The following is a 22,323-nucleotide window of genomic DNA, read 5'->3' on the forward strand; positions in this document are numbered from 1 at the left end:
ACAGATATTGTATCTTTTACCCAAAATCCACAAGTCTCTAAACAAACCACCTGGTAGACCAATAGTCTCTGGAATAGGCTCACTGACCGAACCCTTATCGGCCTTCCTTACCAAATATCTGAAACCCCTTTTGGGACATATAAGATCTAGGTTGCAGGACACCACACAATTTTTGCAGTTAATCAGGGAGACCCAATTGGAACCCGAATGGTATTTATGTACATTGGATGTAAAATCATTATATACAAGTATACCCCACTGGGCGGGCCTGCAATCTATTCAATACTGGTTGGAAAGGGTCAACTTATATGCACCTGGGTTTAACACCCTTTTGATATGTATGTCTGAACATGTGCTAAATAAGAATGTTCTGTATTTCCAAGGCCAATGTTATTGGCAGCTACAAGGAACAGCTATGGGGGCATCTTTTGCTCCAATATATGCTGACCTTTTCATGGCCTATGTCGAAGAATACATGATATATGATATATCACACAACATCTTTCAGGTGGAAATGGACATTTGGAGACGTTACCTGGACGACTGCTGGTTGGTGTGGCGGGCTGATGTGGGTTACTTGCGGGAATTTGTTGAGTATCTTAATGACAATGTCTGGGGACTTGAATTTTCGGTAACGTATGATAAAAACTCCATCAATTTTTTGGACGTCACTGTTTACAGGAACCCAGATAATACTCTGTCCACCAAGGTTTTCCGCAAGTACCCGCAATATAACACTCTGTTACATGCATCAAGTTTACACCCCCGTCACACCATCAGGAGTATTCCCATATCTCAATTTATACGTATCAAACGTCTTAGTTCAAACATAGAGGAATATCAATTGGCCAGTAGGGATCTCAGTCAGAGGTTTACCAATAGGGGATATGATAGATTTGATATTGTGTCTGCCCAGAGTAGAGCCAATAGTTTAGAGAGGGATGACTTATTACAATACCAGATTAAGAACAAAAATCAATCCTCTCGCAGTACATGTGTCAGATTTATCACTACTTATGGCAGAAATATCAATATGATCAGAAACATTATCAATAAACATTGGAATATTCTACTGGCTAATGACAAGCTGTGAAGTATTTTGGGACCACGATGTCTTTTTTCATATAAACGTGGTAAAACCCTAGGCTCCTACTTTTCACATTTCAAACACATGGCAAGTGGGGGTACTACTCATAAACAACTGACACTTCATGGTGATGAACTTATTGGTTCATTTCCCTGTGGCCATTGTGGATCCTGCCCACATATGCTTAAATCCAAGGAGTTTACCAGTCGTAATACCAGCAGAATATTTGACATTAAGATCTTTGGTAATTGCAGTAGCGATTGGGTGGTGTACCTGGCCTCCTGTTATTGTGGGGCATTCTATGTTGGACAAACCTCTAGAGCTTTGAGATTAAGAATGAATGAACACCGCAGTGATATAAAAAACCATAAGGAGACCAGTGCCCTTTATCAACATACACTGAAACATCCTCAGGCCAAGTTCAGTTTTATGGTTATTGATCGTATTTCTGGAGACAGAACAAATAAACAAGGTTGGCATAGGTTACTGGATCAAAAAGAGAAATATTGGATTACTACATTGGGGGGTCTATTTCATCCCGGACTGAATGATCACTTATAGGAGAACATGGTTATCTTGTAACAATAATGTTGATTAATCTGATACTAAGCCTTGGGTCACATTCATCTTTTGAAACCATCCGGTTTTATATATGTGTATAATGAACCTAAATATACTTTGGTTCGGTATAGATCAGAGTTTTGAATATTGAGCCATATGGGCCGTTTTGTAGCACCAACTATGATATGGGCGGTGTCTATGTATAGTAAACTGTCAGGTGGAAAATTTTAGTGTTTGTATGAACAACATGTACCCAGAATATGCTGGTCTTTTTGACTAGCACCTATATATGTTATTTTTAATACACTTATACTTATCACTTGAAATTACCTGTACTCATCATCACATTTCCAGTTTTGGAGGTTATGTTTTTGTGTTTTTGGTTCTTAATTTTCATCATTGTTGGTTATAGTTATATACTCAGGATATGTCGATCACCCAATTTGCCTAACTGAAACCCCCCCCTCCCCCCCTTCTTTTGATACAGCGAGTCTGAGCCATCTCAATATAAGTACTTGATATACAATACCATTGGTGGTATTGACGAATTTATGTCCAATATCTAGTGCCAGTGGCGAACAAAGTACAGAATAAAAAGATAAATATAAACATATTTATATGGCTAGACAGATATGCTATACTATACTAACAACATGTCAAATTATATGTATACATTTATTCTGGGTTGCTATCTTCTCTGTTCAGGATTGACTTTATTATTATATATGTTACCCACTGTATATTTGTATGAGAAAAACATTAAGTCTAAGAAATATGTTTTAATTTCATGAATATTCATGAGCTCAATTTTTCATTGGCTCATGCTATGTATTTAAATGGATGAGTAAAAGGAACTTGACTATACTGTCTTACACTGAAGAAGGCTGTTTGCCGAAACTAGTCTGTTATTTAAGTATTAAAATAAATATATTGAACTCCGTGCTGCCTTGCTGGTCTATTTGGTGCTTTCTACTTGGTTTGGACCGTGCATTCCCTCGGGCATAGGACTTGGTTTGCTATGTACAAAAGCATGCCACAGTCTTACTTAGTCCAATATGGAGACCATCCTGTTGTTATATGTTCAGGCAGCAACTTTAGACCACAACACAGCAAGCATTTCACTGCACTGAAAAATACCTAAATGAATTCCACTTAATGCTAAACACTAACCAAGCTTATTTTCTTTAAAAATACATTACTGTGAACATGTACAAAGATGTTCAGTGTCACAGAAAAAATAAATGTTACTTGGTGTAATCATAGAACATTTAAAATATGATCTTCACATAAATTATGAAATATCAAAACAAACAAAAAGCTCAGAATATTGCACAGATAAAAGTCATTTTTCATTGACAATGCACCTTGTACAACAGCTACATCACTCGTCTACTCTTTTAAAGCCACAATCAAACTGAAGAGACAACCAAGAAGACTAATTACAGTGGATATAAAAAGTGTACACACACCTGTTAAAATGCCAGGTTTTTATGATATAAAAAAATGAGACCACAATAAATCATTTCAAAACTTTTCCCACCTTTAATGTGACCTATAACTTGTACAGTTCAATTGAAAAAACAATCAAATCCATTAGGGGAAAAATATAAAGAGTAAAAAACATAAGTTGGTTGCATAAGTGTGCACACCCTTAAACTAATACTTTGTTGAAGCACTTTTTGATTTAAATACAACATTCAGTCTTCTTGGGTAGGACTTTATCAGCATGGCACATCTTGACTTGGCAATATTTGCCCACTCTTCCTTGCAAAAGCGCTCCAAATATGTCAGATTGTGAAGGCATCTCTTGTCCACAGCCCTCTTCAGGTCACCCCACAGATTTTCTATTGGATTTAGGTCTGGGCTCTGGTTGGGCCATTCCAAAACTTTAATTTTCTTCTGGCAAAGCCATTCTTTTGTTGATTTGGATGTGTGCTTGGGGTCGTTGTCATGTTGAAAGGTGAAATTCCTCTTCATCTTCAGCTTTCTAGCAGACACGCGAAGGTTTTGGGCCAAAAGTGACTGGTATTTGAAACTGTTCATAATTCCGTCCACCTTGACTAAAGCCCTAGTTCCAAGCTGAAGAAAAGCAACCGCAAAGCATGATACATGCTTCACCATGCTGATGATGTACCTTTGGTGATTACAAAGTGTTGTTTTTGTGCCAAATGTACCTTTTGGAATTGTGACCAAAAAGTTCAACCTTGGTCTTATCAGACCATAACACATTTTCTCACATGCTTTTGGAAGACTTGATGTATTGTTTTGCACATTTTAGCTGTGCATGGATGTTTTTCTGTGTAAGAAAAGGCTTCCATCTTGCAACCCTACCCTGCAGTCCAGATATATGGAGAGTACGGGAGATTGTTGTCACATGTTGTACATAACCAGTATTTGCCAGAAATTCCTGCAGCTCCTTCAGTGTTGCTGTAGGTCTCTTGGCAGCCTCCCTGACCAGTTTTCGTCTTGTCTTTTCAACAATTTTGGAGGGACGTACAGTTCTTTACAACGTCACTATTGTCCCATATTTTCTCCACTTTTTGACGACTGTCTTCACTGTGTTCCATTGTATATCCAATGCTGTGGAATTTTTTTTTGTACCCTTCTTCTGACTAATACCTTTCAACAGTGAGATCCGTTTGATGCTTTGTAAGCTCTCTGCGAACCATGACTTTTGCTGTAGCAGGCAACTGATTAAATGTCAGGAAAATCCTACGAGGGGGCTAATCAGTCTCCTCAATTGATGGCAGGTGTGTACCCAAGAAGACTGAATGTTGTAATTAAAGCAAAAGGTGCTTCAACAAAGTATTAGTTTAAGGATGTGCACACTTAAGCAACCAGTTTATTGTACATTTTTTATTTTTTTATATTTTTCCCCAAACAGATTTGTTTGCTTTTCAATTGAATTGCACAGGTTATAGGTCACATTAAAGGTGGGAAAAGTTTTGGAATGATTTATTGTGGTCTCATTTTTTATATCACAAAATCTTGGCATTTTAACAGGGGTGTGTACACTTATTATATCCACTGTAAGACCAACAAATTTTGAGGTGAATATAGTATCCCAGGCCAATGAGAAATTGTTTGTATCTTTTTTAGGTATTAAACTTCCTCATTTTAGCTATGATATTTTTCATTTGTTGTAGAATCTGTTTAATTTTGGATTTCACCAGGGTGGTTTGTTTTTTGAGTTAGTTTTGGGCTATATGCAGTCACTGACATGGTTATGCAGTGCCTTTTTGAATAATTCTGCTTAGGCTGCTGTGTTATCCCAGTTTGGAGGGGGATGACATTTTGGCAGCTTATCACTTAATAAAAGGTAGTTTGCCTTTGACTATTTTTTAACTGTTATGAGGTTTGCTTGAGTTACAGAATTAATTCTTTATCTTGAAGGAGACTGCTTTGTGGTCTGTCCTTAACAGAGAGGACACAACAGCAGGGGTTGCAGAGCTCTCCCATATTTCTGATTGCTAAGAGCAATATGTTTGTACCTCTAATAGGTGTGTGCATTAACTGGTCAAGAGTGTTTGTGTTTGCAAAGTCTAGGAATCTCTGTGCCTGCAAATTTGGGGTCATGTAGGATTCCCAGTTGATGGAGGGATAGCGAAAGTCCCCCACAAGTATGGTTATTAGTTGAATGGATGCTTCTAAATATAAGCTATGGGTTTCATGGGACGTAGAAGGTAACATATAGCTTGTTGAATATGGTATGGCATGGTATGGTATGGTCTGGATGTGGACACACTGCAGTGTGTCATCCTGTTTTACCATCCTAGAGGCATGCTTGTTATTGATGTAGATCAAGACACCTCCACCTTTAGTCCCTGTCTGTGCATTTGATGGTCTAAATGTGTGGAAGCCACTGAAGCCTTGCACTGCTGGGATAGTGTTTGCAGCTTTAAACCATGTTTCGCTAACTACATAGATGTCTGCATTATCCAGTGTGAGGAGAGCCTTGAGTGACTGGAACTTCCTGACATTGAGCAGTAATACCTTTAGATTTCCTTAGGTAGATTTTGCTATGTTGGAAGGTTTATCAGTCTGGCATTGACTAAAAAAACTGTTTCAGGAGGGCAATGTTTTAGCCAATATTTGAAAGCCTAGAGAGGACAGGTGCATGCCATCCTTGGCAATGCAAAGCGGTTTATTAACCATGTCCTCCCATGCTGACAAATGTACCCCCATGGAATGACAACAAACCTACAAGAGGTGGCACACTAGGGGTTAATAGTGGGTTGAATAAGGGTGTTTGAAAAAAGTTAATTGAAATACAAAATAATAGAATTAATTGCTTATCTTTCCAAAGATGGAGCAAGATTAATTCAGGACCCTCTGAGTATGCTGATGGCGCCAAGCAGATGCGAGCTCTGGGAAAATGAACAGGAGACCATTTCTAGTGAAAGAGGTTTACTCAACAGCAATGCTGGTTTGCTGAGTGGACACTCAATATTATAGATCTTTAGAAAACAATAAGAAAAGTACTTAAAATGGACAGCAGACAATTCAGTGAAAGAGGGGAGGGAGGGACTTTGGAAGTCAGATTACCATAACGAGCGGAGGTTAGAATTTCAGGAACTTTAGCGTAATGTTTCAGGGGAAGCAGACACAAAGAACAGGGTAACAGAAAGGCACTAGAGTGCAACTTTAAGCAGAATATAATACTCTTGCAGCAAAACCGGAATATAAACTTAAACAGCTGTAAAAGCATTGAAGCACCAATTCTGGAGCAAAATATACAGTACTCTCACTACTGCAATTCTTTCACCGTCTAAGGCATTAGACTATGTAGAAATTTACCAGTATCACTTGTTTATGAAAAAAAAATGCAGTAATAAACAAGGCTGATTTCTGCCGTAACTGTACATGAAACTACAAGCCTGAGGTCACAGACTGGGTTCAACACAGAAACAGCTAGCTTTTTCAAGTAATTCTACTTATGGAGATAGAAGTACAGTATAATGTATAAACAATGCTAAAATCTAGATGCAGTAATTTATAATCTTCCCACACCTGCAAATGAAGTTAAAAAACTAAGGATCTGATATTGTTAATCCTTGTTCATTCCTTACGCATGGGTATCAGTTCTGACCTTGTAACCGAGCCGGCCATTTTCCAAGCTGGTGTCAGCTTCAAACTCTCAAGCTAAACTCTTACCCACAATACCCTCTCCCTGTTACCTCAGATTTCGTTTGCCGCGTTGCCATTCGGTCGTGTCAAGCTACTTTTCTTGAGCTAAGTACAGTTATTTATTGTTTAATAGTCTTTCAGATTACTTTTCTGTCAGAAAAGTTTATATTTCATTGTCTCTTACCTTATCACATCTAGCGTTCATAATTTACTAAGATTCCAGAGCAAGCTAAAAAAATTCAAACAGATACATTTTGGCTAAAACAAGGACAAAAGCAGAAAAGTGTATAAAACTATCATCACTACAAGTCCAGCTTTAAGTATTTAAGCTAAATTGAAAGTATATGTATTTTTTCTTTCCATTTTGGTGAAAATACTATTTCTTACCATACTGATCTACACCAGCCCCACACAAATGGTCTCAGAATTAGTTGTGTTATTTTCTGAAGCAGATATAGTAATGGTGAGCAATTACAGACATTCACTGAGTTGTACAACCATGGCATGCTACTGATAACTGAGAATTGGCTAAAACACACAATAATATCATTCAGGCCTTTTTGCCAGTTTTAACAGTGTTTCAGAAGGCTGGAGCTCATTAGGGTGTAAGAGGGTCAGAATGTTTTAATGAAAGACTTATTGGAATACACCCTAATGAATAGCAGTGCCTGTATCTTGAAAGAAAACATATTACTGCTGTCATTTGTATGTATAAAGTAATATATCCATAAAGGTTCTAGGTATCTATTTTACCCCCCAAATGACCCATTACCATGGTAGAAGATAGTGATATGAATGATGCAAAGTTTTAGATTCAAATTTATTATATTATGAAGCCCCAGTCTTGACTTTTCCACCCTGCACTGCACATGTGAAGTTTTTTTTTTTTTTTTTTTTTTTTTTTTTTTTGGGGGGGGGGGGGGGGCTGTCCCTTATGTACTTTAAGATGGTCCTAGTAAGAAACATGCTTACTGACTGTGTTTGAGTAATCTTCGTGTTAGATGATGAGAGTTCTAAATGGGCAGACCTACTGAAAGTGCTTGTTGTGGTGACTTCTTACTATACTTTTGTATTAACATCATAAAAGGTTTATTTGTTGTTGTAGAGTACATGCATTCTGTAAAATGTCTTCCTGTTTCACCAGGTTCTTAATGTGTTGTTTTTTTCTTTTTGACAAGTTTCCTGTCCCACTAGAACGATATACTTTACCTCCTGAGGACTCTCTTGAGCTACTTCGACTCTACTTCAAAGTGCTGGTCTCAGGCACCTTGCGCCTTACCTTCTGCCCTGTTCTTTATGTGGTTACTGTTGCTCATGTAAACAGCTTTATCTTTTCTCAGGACAACGTACCCCAGGTACATTTATTTTGTAAGAAAATTTTTAAATATTGTATATGATTTTGTTGAGTCTTTCAGTGATTTAAATATAACATAATTTCCTAGTGTTATGCCCTTTCAGAAATATATTTTATTTTTTTCTGCTTACTTTTTGTGTTGACTTGCTTGTGGAATGACAGTTTTTGGTTGCTTATGCCCTTTTATTGTTATAGTCACATTAATAATGAATGATTCAATGTTATCTTTCAGTGAATGTTGGAGATATTTGTACTGTATTGTTATCACCCCACTTGTTAATATTAAAACTGTGTTCATGTCAGTGCCACTGGCAGTTTGTGGTAACAAGCTATCATAATTCATCAAGTTGTCTAGGACTTGTGGTCAGCCATGCTCTCTGTGGCTGTTTAGGGTGCCCTCAGTGGACAAGAGACAGACATTTTTCTCTGTCTTGGAAGAAGGGACAGGGAAGATACCCCTGCTTAGCCAGAATGTTTTGCCCATCCTTGGGGAAGTTGTTGTTGCCATTAATAATCTTGTTTGTACCAGCTTTCCTGTTAAAAGAAACAAAAAACTAAGCATGGATCTTTTACTCCAGTTTCTCTGGACAAGGAGTAGTTTACTAAGTTTGGCACAGGTTCTTGTACAGGCTGTTGACTGTTCTTATCAGGTGGTTCCAGCTAGAAGAAAAAGGGATTCCTCGTTTCCTGAAGAGATTCAGGAAATTTAATCTGGGGAGGAATGTGATGGGACAGATGTAGGTTTTTCTTCTCAAATTTCTGATTCAGACTCAGAGGAAAGCATGTTGTTTGAATCTCCCTGTTAAGGATTCTGTTTCTTTGAGACTATATCCAGAATGTGCCAATGTTTTCAGTGGGAGAACACTGGGGTTTTTCATTCCCTCGGTAAGTACCATGAGCTGTTGCAGCTTAACTTCCCATAACTTTCTCCCATTGCTGTCAGCATTGGAGGATGCATTTGTCACAGCCCCTGGTTTCCCTGATACCCAGCCTGTTGCTGCTAAGAAATCAGATAGAATTTACAAAAGCTCCTCAGTCTTTCAAATCTTTATACACTCATCTCAGACCTGACCCAGCAGCCATAGGCTTAGTTAAGCCAGCTGCTGCCAGATGTTTTGTTAATTCTAATATTTTGCCTTCTGACAAGGATGGTAAAATTGACAAGATTGGGAATAAAGTGAGTTTATACTGACTGATTGTGAAAGCATGGGAATGTTTTACCAGCAATTCCTTCCAGTGCAGAAAAATATACATTGTGTGGTTTAATTTCTTCAGTTTTGTAGGTGACTACTCATTGTTTAAAGTGCATTTATGACTCCACAGATACTACATCCAGAATTATTCCCACTGGTACTGTGTTAAGGAGGTTTACCTGACTGTTCTCAGTACCTCCCAGAAGATGTAAAAAAAAAAAAAAAAGAGGTTTTGAATTCTCCCTTGGCTAGAGATTTTTTTTTGGACAGTCTGCTGCAGAGATTAGTTAAAAATGTAATGAGCGGTATAAAACGATACAGGGAATCTCTGTTATTTTTCAGCCCTCCTACAAATTTTCCAAGGGAATTTCAGCTCCCTAGTCCAACTTTGGCAAAAAAAAAAAAATATATATATATATATATATATAGATATATATATATATATATATATATATATGGTTCCCCTTGACTTGATCGACACGCCAAAACACTGACGCTCAGAAGACCGACGAGACAAGTTGAAATCCCGACAGCCGAAACACCAACATGGGCAACGTGTGAGCGCGACTCAGTAAGTGTGCGATAGTGAGGGATTTAGCGTTAGGGAGCGGACAGGTAAGTGTGAAATAGTGAGGGATTTAGGGTTAGGATGCGGGAAAAGTGAGTGTGCGGTAGTGTCGGACTTAGGGTGTGGGTAAGGTAAGTGTGCGATAGTGACGGAGTTTAGGTTTAAGGGCGGGTTAAGTGAGTTAGGGTTAGGGTGCAGGTAGGGTAAGTGTGCGGTAGTGTCAGACCTTAGGGTTAGGGTTTGGGTTACGGTTAGTGCATGTATAGTTGTATGTAATGTGTAGTTTACGTTTTGGGTGTCGGTGTTATGGTGTTCGGTTTTGTGAGTTGTCGGTTTTGTGCGTTTTCGGTCTTTTGTTGTCGGTGTTTTGGGTGTCGGCTTTGTGGCGTGCCGGTTTTGTGATAGGGATCTATATATATATATATATATTAAAATAAGTCACAGCAAAATGCTGGTAAGCAAACATTTGGAAAACAGTAACAAGAAAGTTCCAAAAAAAAAAAAAAAAAACAGACCCCCCCCCCCCCAAGAATAAATGACAGTCAAATAAGATACCCCTTATCCCTTTTGGAAAGTCTGAATCTCCATTTCTGTCTTTGGCAGCAGATAGTTTCAGACAGATTGGACAGCACAGTGGTGCAGCAGTAGCGCTGTTGCATCCCAGCAAGAGATTCTCCAGTTTGATTCTTGTCTGGAGTGCCTTCTGTGCAGAGTCTGCATGTCCACCCTGTGTTCGTGTGGGTTTCCTCCAGGTGCTGTGGTTTCCTCCCATGTTTCAAAGACATGCATCTGGAGCATTCCTCCCTGGGCCTCTGCTAAAAATTGGCTTTTTTCCAAGTCAGACTTTCCCGGTAAACAATTGATAAATAAGTAAATGGGTTTTGAGACATATCCACCTGACAGATACCCCCCCCCCCCCGCCAACACACACACACACACACACACACACACACACACACACACACACCATATGCTATCTCAAGAATCAGTTCCTCCTTCCTGTTTGGGAAAAATGTTTCTTTCAAGAATGTTTTTTGGGCCAAAGAAAGAAAATGCTCATTGACCATTTCCAAACCTTTCTTTCCTAAACTAGTATGTGATAGTGTCTGAGTTCAAAATACTTTCACTTCACAACCTGTTAACCCTTCTTCCTCATTTGAGTGTTTTGGTAAGCTTAAATTTAAAAGATGCATCTGATGTTGTGAATTTTCATTCTGTCCTCAGCTAATGGGTTTGGAGCTGATCCCTCGGATCTGACTCTGCCATTGCAAAAGCTTGTGGCAACCTATAACTGTCGAGGTCCTCCCTTACCCACAGTGCACCACCCCCAGGTATCTCAGATCTCATTTGCCACTTTGAGCGAAACACGTAGTGATCACTACTCTCAAGCTAAGTGATTTCTTTTCATCAAAATGAATATTTTCAGTCTAAATTGACTTAAATCTTAGGTCTATTTAATCTCCCTTGTCTATCGCTCCTTTTAGTACAGTTTCTACTGCATTAACCTTCTTCTTCTTTTCTTTTTCTCTTCTCTTGTATATTCTGCACTCCTGAATACTACAGTTAGTATTTTTCTTCTACATTTTCTGTAGCCTTGTTAGTACCATTGCTGGTATTCTCTTTCTACAGTTCGTGTAGCCCTGATAATACCATTGTTGGTATTTTCTTTATTTTTTTTCTATACCGTTCTCTGATGTTTTCACTGTCTAAAAAAAAGTTAGCATCTCTTCTTCATATTTTGACTATTTTCTAGTATCTGTCTTCTAGCTTGTTTTTGCTCCTATAGCTGAGAAAGCAAATGACCCTGCCATGTTCAAAATATGCCTTGTGTGGGCACAAAATTCTGTTTTCAGATGCTCGTACTTTATGCGTATATTGTTTAGGTCCCCTGCATTTACTAGAAGACTGTACCATCTGTCAGAGGTTTATTCCCCAGAGCTTACAGAAAGGAAAAAATAAACTGATTCTTAAAGAGTTGCTTACTTCCTGTTTTAAGAGGCTTTATCTGTATCTGGAACTTCACCTGCAAAATCAAAAAGGTCAAAATCCCCTTCTCCGAGCCCTTCCACTTCTTCCTCAAGGGCATCGGATCTACCTAGAAAAAGGCCCTGATTGGATCTGACTCCTCCATCGGATCATAAGAAATGAAAATCAAAACTGTCGGATCAGACTTCATCCTCAGATCCAAAGCAAAAAAAGGGAAAAGTTATTGTTTCTAACCTTAACATTAGATCTGAAACATAAAAAGATAGAACTATCGAATGCAGCTGCCACCGATCCAGTGCAAAATTGTCCAGTCTATCTACTTCTTCAAGCTTGATATTACCTGGGTCCAGCTATTTCCCTTCCATGGACTCTGTCCCCTAAAGCGTCCCTTCACCCTTTTTGGAAAGACCAAAATCTTCATCTGCAATTTTCACTCGTTCTTCTGGGAGTCTTACGGAAGAAGATGTGGAGAGTTTGGTGAGAAAAATTCTCTCTGTGTAGAGCCTGACAAGTGCCTCTTTGGCTTCTACCTCTTTGGGTCAGGAGGGCTGAACTTCCACTAGCCCCCCCCCTTTACCAGTTCCTCTTCAGACTCCTTTCATGGGCTCAGAGTCCTTGGATCTGAGCCATTCGGCTCTATCTGCCTCAGATCTGAGGATATCCTTATCCTTGGATCTGAAGATTGCTGGATTCATAAAGCTTGGAGCCGAGGTTACCCTGTCAGATCCAAGGTCTTGGAGTCAACTTCAAAGTTTTTAGAGCCATCTCTGCACCTTGGGGCCTCAGCACAGGTTAGTTTGGCTTGGACTCTGCTTCAGGGGGATTTTCCTGGGAGCAGGGAGGGGCTATAGTCCAAAAGCTTGTCTTTTCGGATCCGGGGTCCTGTGTCTCTCTGGGGGTTCTGCCTTTAAGGTTATGGAGAGAGCCTTGTCTGCCTCGGCAATGTAGACTCTTCCTACCCCCCCGGATCCTCAGTATATAGCCTTGCCATCTCTGCGATTGGAGTCTCACCTCTTTTCTCCACAGGGACAGCTGGTACTGAAACCAGAGACTTCCCAACAGCGTGGCCTGACTTCTTCTGATACCTCCTCAGAGCATCCCACTGAAGAGGTCCCTAAGAAGGAGACGTGCAAGAGGAAGCACTTGAATTCCCCAGGGGAAACTATCACAGAAGATACAGACTTTGATGAAGGTGAAGGGTCCCTACGGTCACCTCCTGATGATGTTTCAATCAGAGACATCCTTGAAATTCTGAAACAGAGAGGTGGCTGGAAGCTCAACAACCCTTTGTCTAAGGAGTCTGTATTCCTGGATGCATTTGGTACTGACCTGTCAACCTCCTGGGTGACTCTGCCCACTGATGAGCTAATTGAGTTGATCTCTTGGCGGGCATGGAAGGATCCCTGCAGCAGTGAACCAATACCTCGGAGACCTGACAAAATTATGACAGCTGCAGAGGACAAGCAGTTTTGGGCAAAAGGGATGCCTGCTGATGCCATGGTCATGGTGGCCACTAAAAAAAACTTGCTGAGGTGAGTTAAACTGTTCACTCCCCCAACAAGAAGTCTCTGGCGATAGGTTTGGGAAGCATGTCTATGCTTCAGCGACCTTCAACTTAAGGTCTTTGAACTGTCTGACATATTTCTCCAGGTTACAGAGAGACCTGATTAAGGACCTTTCTGACACCCTCTCAGGATCCGTTTCTGAAGAAGTACAAGTGTCGGTGACTTCTCAGTTGACTACCCTGCATTCGATTTCCAGTTCTTCCATGAGACTCATTTTGCATGCAGCCAATGGAACCTCAAGGGCTGTGGGTTCAGGCATTTCCATAAGGAGACATGCCTGGATGCACTTATGTTGTTTTGTGGAGCCCTTCAAGTCTTCGTTTGTCAGTGCTCCTTTTGATGGCACATCCTTCTTTGGCTGCAAAGTAAGAGAGACATTATCCAAGAGTGAAAAAGATGGAAAGACCCTGTCTGTCATGGGCGTATATTTTTCTACCCCTAAAGATCCTTTTCCAGGAATCAACGAGGTAGTGAAAAAATGTGGTTCAAAATGTCCCAGGGACCTTTCCAGGACACATGTGGCGGAGACTCCTCCAGGGGTAGAGGGGGGAACTCCAGTGGTAGACGCCACCCCCGCAAAAGAGGTGGCCCAGAAAACCAAGGGCCCAGAGATTCTTTCTTTGGCAGACCCTTTCAGCACTCCTGAATGGAGGCCTGATTGCCCCCAGCTGGAGGCAATTGGGGGTCGATTATCCCTGCACTGGAGAGCTTTGCTAGAAATAACTACAGATACATGGGTGCAGGGGATCATTTACAGAGGTAATGTAATACCAGTTTCCCTTCCTCCTCCTCCTTCCAAAAAAAATCCTCAATGTTCCACCCAATCAGAGGGGAAAAGGCAGCAATTCCGGTATTAAATCTGCTAGATAAAAAGAGTCATTCAAGAGGTCCCCCAAGACCAGATGGGATCCAGAACTTACTCAAGATTCTTTTTAGTGCCAAAAAACAGAAGACTGGAGACCAGTTCTGGATCTCAGCATCTTGAACAAATCAGTTTGACAAACCAAGTTTTGGATGGTTACAGTTCAGTCCAGGATGTCTGGATGTGCTCAATAGACCTTCAGGATGCATACTATCACATAAAGATGAACAGATGATGTTAAGTTGTCTATCTCGCCTTCATTCTTGCTGGTTGGGTTGGCTCCGACTCGGCCATCTTCAAAGCTCGAGAACTGCTTACTGGCTTGAGGCCACCCTATATCCCATGATGCCTAGCGCCAGATACCCAGATCTCGTTTGCCGCTTCTGCTGCGAGGTTGTCTTACTGGCTCAGGTCGTATTTTTTCATTATTATACTCATTTTTGATAAAAATAATTAGAACTTGTTAGTGTAGATTTTTCATAGTAGTTAACCTTTCTATAGATATATACTTGTTGTATCTTTAATTCCTTCTTGATCCTTCCCCTATCCCTCAGAAAACTCGTTTTAGTTAGAGAGTTTTCCCCTCCCCCTTCACGTTCTTAGGTAGCCGTTTAAATTAGAGGCTAACCCCTTTTTCCCTTCCTCTATTAAAAAAAAAAAAAAAAAAACTTTTAGCCTTTACCTAGTTAGTTTTATTTAGCTATATACATAGAATATTGTCAGTTTTCTTGGTTGTTTTTTGTGGTGCTTAACTTAATGTGTGTGGTAGTAGTTACATACTAGTTTTTTGTGTGTTGTCATTGGTATTCTATTTCTTTTTCAGGGATGTCTAAGGATAACAAGGTGTCCAGATTCAAGAAGTGTGACTCATTCTGTCAGAAGATGTCTCTGACAAATGGTCACACTTCTTGTGTCTATTGTCTGGGCGCCGTGCACCTGCAGGACTCTTGTTCGGTTTGCCATGCCTTCAGCCCGAGAGTCCTGCAGGAGTGCAAAAATAAGTTAATCCTAAGGGGATTACTTAAGCAGGATTCACAGGCTAAGACTCAGCCCGTGAAGGCCTCTAAGCCACCTAAACCTTTGGCTCCCAGTTCGGAGCCGTCGATGGGTGAAGATGTTCCTTCAGCCTCGGTTCCGGACAGAACCAATCTACCGGTCTCCCAGTCGGTTCCGACTCTCCCTTCGGAGCCATCTGGGAGTCGAAAGAGGTCTAGGTCTCCCTCCCTGGAGTCGATACGCTCGGCTCCGAGGTCTCCTCTGCTCCATTCGGAGCACAGTCATCAGTCCCACTCTTCTCGGTCCTCAAGACTATCCGATCATGACATGGAGAGAGTGGTCAGTAGGCTGTTAAAATCACAGGCACTAGCAAAAATGTTGTCCAGCCCCCCTCATCAGGTGTCGGCTCCATCCATATCTGCAGTTATTCCTCCTACGACTCCTTCCTTGAGCTCGGAGCCGGAGTTCGTTGAGCTTCGAGTCGTGGAACCGTTGGCACCGATACTTTCTGCTTCGGTTCCATCATCGACTCCGATCACTTCTTTGGTACCATCCTTGGAAGGGTCTGGGCGCCGAGACTCCCTCATTGACTCCGAGGGGGTGAGTGGCATCGGACCCTTGTCCGGGCCCATTCTCCCTCTCGGAGCTTCGGCACAGGTGAGCTCAGCTCCTACATCGGCTTCGGAGAAGTCCCCCTCGGTGCGGAGAGGGATTCCGGTCTCTTCGGAGCCGGAGCCTTCTCGGCATTCGAGCAGGGATGCCTTCGAGGTCATGAGGAGTGTGCTGGCCCCTGAGTCAGCCCCATGATCATCCCCACTGGCTCCTCCCACTATGGTGCCTGCATCTACCTCTGCCCCTCCTCCAGACCCCAAGCGTGGGGAACCAACATTCCAGGGCACCCCCTTGGGTGCATCTTCCTCGGCCTCCCCTGATCATTCAGAGGAGCCACCTCGTAAGAGGAAATGCAAGAGGAAGCATGTTGACTCCCCTGAGTCTGTCACATCAGATACCGACTTGGAGGATTCGGAAGGGTCCCCGAGACCCCTCCGAGGATGAGTCGGTATTCCTGAATGCGTTTGAGTCCCGACCTTCCACCTCCTGGGTGTCTCCGCCTTTCGACCCACTGATGTCTGTGGTGGCTCGGAAGGCATGGTCAGCTCCAGACACAGTGTAACCAACCCCAGAAGACTCGCTAAATTCATAACGGCACCACAGGATAAACAGTTTTTGACCAAAGGTGTCCCTGTTGATGCTATGGTGGTAGCGGCGGCCACAAAGAAGGAGTTGGCTGAAACTTCATCTGTCCATCCCCCTAACAAGGAGTCCAGGACAATGGACAGATATGGGAAGCGGATGTTTTCTTCATTGACTTTTTCTATGAGGTCTCTGAATTATTTATGCCACTTTACCAGTCTTCAAAGGGATCTCCTTAAAGAGCTTGGAGATACCCTCCAAGATACATCAGCTGAGGGGGGCCCGGGCTAAGACAGCCTCCCAGCTGGCGACTCTTAATTCAGTGGTGAACTCCTCCATAAGGCTCATTTCTTATGCAGCCGATGGTGCGAGTAGAGCTGCGGGCACAGATGTTGCTCTAAGGAGACACGCCTGGATGCGGCTTTGTAACTTTGCGGAACCTTTCAGAGCGTCTTTCACCAACACCCCTTTTGATGGTTCATCTCTTTTTGGATCACAGGTGAAGGACACCCTTACCAGGTGTGAGCAGGAAGGCAAGACTCTCTCTGCTGTGGGAGTCCGTTTTTCCACTCCTTCCAGACCATATCCCAAGGGTCAGAAGAGTGGAAAGATGTGGTTCCGGAAATCTCAGGGAGCCTTGCCGGACACACGTGGTGAGTTTCCATCCAGAGGCAGAGGAGGGAACAATAATAGACGCCGCCCTCGTGGCAGAGGGGGTCCGCAAAACCAGGGCAGCAGAGAATCCTTCTCTGAGAAGCCCTCCCACCATCCCTGATGGGTTGCCCTACTGCCCACCTCTGGAGGCAGTCGGGGGAAGATTATCACTGTACCCAAGAGCCTGGCAAGACATAACACAAGACAAATGGGTACAGTCATTTATATCCGTAGGCTCCATTGTTCGCACTCCCGTAGTGTTAAACAAGTCCCTTCTAGATGTTCCACCCAATCTAAGGGATCAAGCAGTACAAGAAATTTCAGAACTGCTAAAAAAAAGGGCCATCCAGCAAGTCCCAGCAGACCAGCAAAGATCTGGAATTTACTCAAGGTTCTTTTTGGTACCAAAAAAGACAGGGGACTGGAGACCCATTCTGGAGCTCAGCAGACTGAACAGGTCTGTACAAAGAACCAAGTTTCGGATGGTCACGCTAAAGTCCATTATGTCCTTTCTGGGTCAGGACAATTGGATGTGCTCTATAGATCTTCAGGATACGCACTACCATATCAAAATGGACAGACACTCCAGAAGATTCCTTCGCTTCCGGCTGGGAGCCAGCCATTACCAGTTCAGAGCTCTGCCCATTGGTCTCACCACAGCCCCCAGGGTGTTCAAATGTATGGCAGTAGTTACCGCTCACCTGAGATGGCAAGGATTCCAGGTGTTTCCAAATCTAGACGACTGGCTCCTTACTGCTACCACCAGGCATCACCTTCTGCAAGCCAGAGACTACACTATCGAGACTTGCTCCAGTCTAGGTATCTCAATAAATTTCAAAAAGTCTGCATTGTTGCCTTGTCAGTCTATCACCTTTATAGGTGCAAATTTAAATAGAAAAGACATGTCAGCGAGCCTTCCACCAGACAGGGTATTAGTGATTCGTCAACATGTACAGGTCTTATTAGAATGCAAAAGAATTCAAGCCAGGTTTGTCCTCCAAACTCTGGGTCTCATGGCAGCAGCGATCATACTTGTTCCTCTAGTTCGTTTTCACATGAGGATCCTCCAGTGGCTGCTTTTCACCCAATGGTCCTTCCAGCAGCTTCCCATGTATCACATGATTATGATCACAGAAGCATGCAAAAAGCACCTTGCATGGTGGATGGTCTCCACATCAGTACCCCTAGGCAGACCATTTGTACTCCCACCCCAGTTGCTACGGTTACCATGGACACTTCCCTGATTGGGGGGGGGGGGGGCATTATCAGGGCAGGACAGTCCAAGCAAGGCATCTGGCAACCTCACGAGTACCACCTGCATATAAACGTCTTGGAGATGAGGGCTATGCTTCTAGCGTTGCAAGCATTTCAGAACTCTCTTCCTACCGGGACCATTGCAATTCAAACGGATAATATGTCAGTAGTGTGGTACATCAACAAGCAGGGCGGAACCAAGTCCTACCCCTCATGTCGAGAAGCACTCAGACTCTGGCAGTGGGCAATCTCTTCCCAACGGTTTCTGATCGCAATGCACATCCCTGGGAAGTCCAACGTCATAGCAGACAGGCCGAGCAGAGCAATTCTCATGCCTCACGAGTGGTCTCTGAATCAAGTAGTTGTGGACCAAATTTTCCGCAAATGGGGCCAGCCTTGCTGCAACCTTTTTGCCACTCCCTTCAACAGCAAGTGCAACAATTTCTTCTCTCTCCTTCCACTTCCCCCAGAGATGCTCTAGTTCACGATTGGCCTCAGGGACTACTTTATGCATTCCCTCCGTTTCCCCTTATTCCAAAGCTGATACAGAAAGCTACTGTATTGGGCTGCAAAACGATCCTCATTGCTCCTTACTGGCCTCGACAAATATGGTTCCCGTTCCTGCATCATCATTTTCTCGAGCAGCCTTGGACTCTAGACCCAGTTCCAGACCTTCTGATCCATCAGTCGGGCGGGCTGCACCAATCCCTGCTATCTCCAGCTCACTGCTTGGTTGCTCCACTTCCAACCCTAGCCAGGCTTGCAGATATCTCCCCGTCTGTGCAGGAAATTATTTTATCATCGCACAAGTCTACCACTCGAAAAACTTGCGCTAGTAAGTGGAAACGTTTTTCTTCCTGGGCAGAGAATAAGAGTATAGACCCTTTTTCAGCCCCTATACACCACATATTGGAATTTCTTGCGGAACTCTTTCATTCTGGGTCCACTTCCGCTACAATTAGAGTTCAGTTAGCTGCAATTTCAAATTTTCACATGGGCCTGTCGGGAAATAACATCATGTCGCATAAGCTATGTAGAGCCTTTCTCAAAGGGTCCACTCTGCTCAGGCCTCCAGTGAGAGATCCTCCACCTCCATGGGATCTAAATTTGATTTTAGCTCCTCTAATATTGCCTCCCTTCGAACCTGCAGCATCATGTTCCCTGAAGTTTTTATCTTGGAAAACTCTCTTTCTGGTAGCCATTACTTCTGCCAGAAGAGTTTCAGAACTGCAGGCTCTTTGTACCCGTCCTCCGTACCTAGTGTTCCACAATGATAGGGTTGCTCTTAGAACTAATCCTTCCTTCCTTCCTAAGGTCTCTTCAGAAAATAATTTGAATCAGTCCATAGACCTTCCTGTGTTTTTTCCCAACCACTCCAACAGGGCGGAATATAAGTTGCATCAGTTAGATGTTCACAGGCAACTACGTTTTTTATTTGCATAGAACTAAAGATATCAGGAAATCGGACCAACTTTTCCTTTCTTATGCTGTGGGTAAACAAGGTCTTCCAGTCTCAAAAGTAACCTTGTCCAGGTGGTTGACTTCTATCATCACTTTTATCTATCAATTGAAAAATAAAGAATTACCTGTTAAACCAAAAGGTCACTCCAGCAGAGCTTTAGCCACTTCTGTGGCCTTTCAGGTGAGGTTGCCCATGGAATCTATTTGTGCTGCGGCTATGTGGGCCAACCCACATACCTTCATTTCACATTATAAGTTGGCTGTGGTTTCCAGAAACAGAGCAGATTTTGGTTCCACTGTTCTGAAGAGTTTGTTTCGATGAGCCACCCAGGATTTCAGGTGCTAGGGACGCTGTCCCAACCAGCAAGAATGAAGGTGAGATAGACAACTTAACATAAAGAAGTTATGTACCTACCATAAGGTTCCATGTTAGTTGTCTTCTTCTCGCCTTCTTTCTTGCGTCCCACCCTCCATCCCCCTATCCTTGTAGACCGAGAAGAGTTCTTTATGGTTTTTCACTGGCTGAGTCTTCTCTGACTATTTCTTTCTGTCTAGTAGCCTCTCCTGAGGTTTTGTATATTCCAGGATAGGATCCTTTCATTATTATGTCTGCAGTTAGACTTACCAAACGAGATCTGGTTATCTGGTGCCAGGCATCATGGGATATAGGGTGGCCTCGAGCCAGTATGCAGCTCTCGAGCTTTGAAGATGACCGAGTCGGAGCCGAGGATCGGCTCCGAACCCAACCAGCAAGAAAGAAGACGAGAAAAGACAACTAACATGGAACGTTATGGTAGGTACATAACTTCTTTATCCAGAAGGGTTTTACGCTTCCAGCTGGGAGCCACTCATTACCAGTTCAGAGTTCTGCCCTTTGGTCTCACATCTGCCCCCAGGGTGTTTACTAAGTGCATGGTAGTAGTAGCAGCTCACTTGAGACTGCAGGGATTCTGGGTGTTTCCAAATCTAGACGACTAGCTCATTTCTACCCCAACCAAGCATTAAGTGATAGTGGCAAGAGAAGATGCTCTCCTAACATGCTCCCTTCTGGGGATAACCATAATCTACAAAAATTCTCTTCTGGAACCAACTCAAAGCTTAGGGTTTTTAGGAACACTTCTCTACGCAAAATCAACCATTGCTTCACTTCCCCCTTCAAGAGTTCAAATAATAAGATCACATCTGAAATTTAATGTGCAGTACAAAGACTTCAGCCCTCTTGGTCCTTCAGGCTCTGGGATCAGTGGCAGCAGTAATAACATTAGTACCATTAGCCAGGTTTTATATGAGAATGCTCCACTGGATGCTTTCCACGCAGTGGTCAATACTTTGTCAGTCCATGTCTACTCTGATTCAAATCACCCACTTATGCAAGAAAGATCTTATGTGGTGTATTCAGTCAGATTAAGTTCTACAAGGCCGTCTGTTTGTTTGTTTCCCCCTCAACCCAAGGTGATAGTGACCACAAATGCTTCCCAGCTGTGGTGGGACTGCATTTTCTGGGCAAGAAGGTCCCCCGAAGAGGCCAATTTGCATATCAGTATCCTAGAGATGAGAGCCGTGCTGTTAGGGTTGCAGGCACTTCAGGATACTTTCCCTTCAGGGACAAGTGCAGGTCAAACAGACAACATGTCAGTAGTTTGGTATATCAGCAAACAAGAAAGGACCAGATCTTACCCCTTGTGTCGAGAAGAGCTCAGGGTGTTGCAATGGGCAATCTCATCCAACCACTTCATTCTGGGGAAGTCCAATGTAATAGCAGACAAACTGAGAAGGTGCATTCTTCTACCTCACGAGTGGTCCCTCAACAACGTGACAGAATTGATTTTCTGTCATTGGGGCCAGCCTTGCTGCGATCTTTTTGCCTCTCACCTAAACAACAAATGCAGTAGCTACTTTGCCGTCCTCCCCCCATAGGGGGAAATCACCAAAAGATGCTCTTCTCCATGATTGCGTGCCCCCCCCGTCTTCTTTATGCATTTCTTCTGATTCCACTGATTCCAAAATTTCTGCAGAAAGCCACCAGGTTTAAGAGCAAAGTAGTCCTCATTGCACCTTACTGGCCTCATCAGATTTGGTTCCCCTTCCTTTGGCCTCACTTGCTTTACCAAACTTGGATTCTGGATCTGACTCGAGACTTCCTGTCTCACCCGACAGACATGATCCATCTGGATGTACCAAGCCTCAGTTTGACAGCTTGGTTTCTACAATTCCATTAATAGACAGACAACTTATGCTCTCTTCACCTGTCCAACAAATACTGGTATCTTCCCATAAACCATCTACAAGGAAACTTTATGCCAGTAAATGGAAAAGGTTTGCTTACTTAGCACTTCAAAGTAATATTGATCCTTTTTCAGTGCCGATACATGACATTCTTGAATTTTTGCCTTCACTTTTTAGTGAAGGAGCTACTTCATCAACAATTAAGATGTAATTAGCAGCAATTTTGAATTTTCAC

At 42.6% G+C, this 22,323-nt stretch overlaps 1 protein-coding gene across 3 annotated transcripts in view; it reads left to right on the forward strand.

Moving 5' to 3' along the window:
• The window catches only part of RPAP1 (RNA polymerase II associated protein 1), a 2,926,740-nt gene that overhangs the window by 2,565,898 nt on the left and 338,519 nt on the right, over positions 1 to 22,323 (forward strand). For all 3 annotated transcript variants that reach the window (XM_044073828.1, XM_044073829.1, XM_044073830.1), the window contains one exon: positions 7,954 to 8,130. In XM_044073828.1, the coding sequence (XP_043929763.1) occupies positions 7,954 to 8,130 (177 nt within the window). The remainder of the gene's footprint in view (positions 1 to 7,953; positions 8,131 to 22,323) is intronic.

The sequence above is a fragment of the Protopterus annectens genome, chromosome 6.part0, assembly GCF_019279795.1.
Source record: "Protopterus annectens isolate FY-2018-M chromosome 6.part0, PAN1.0, whole genome shotgun sequence".
NCBI classification, from domain to species: domain Eukaryota; kingdom Metazoa; phylum Chordata; order Ceratodontiformes; family Protopteridae; genus Protopterus; species Protopterus annectens.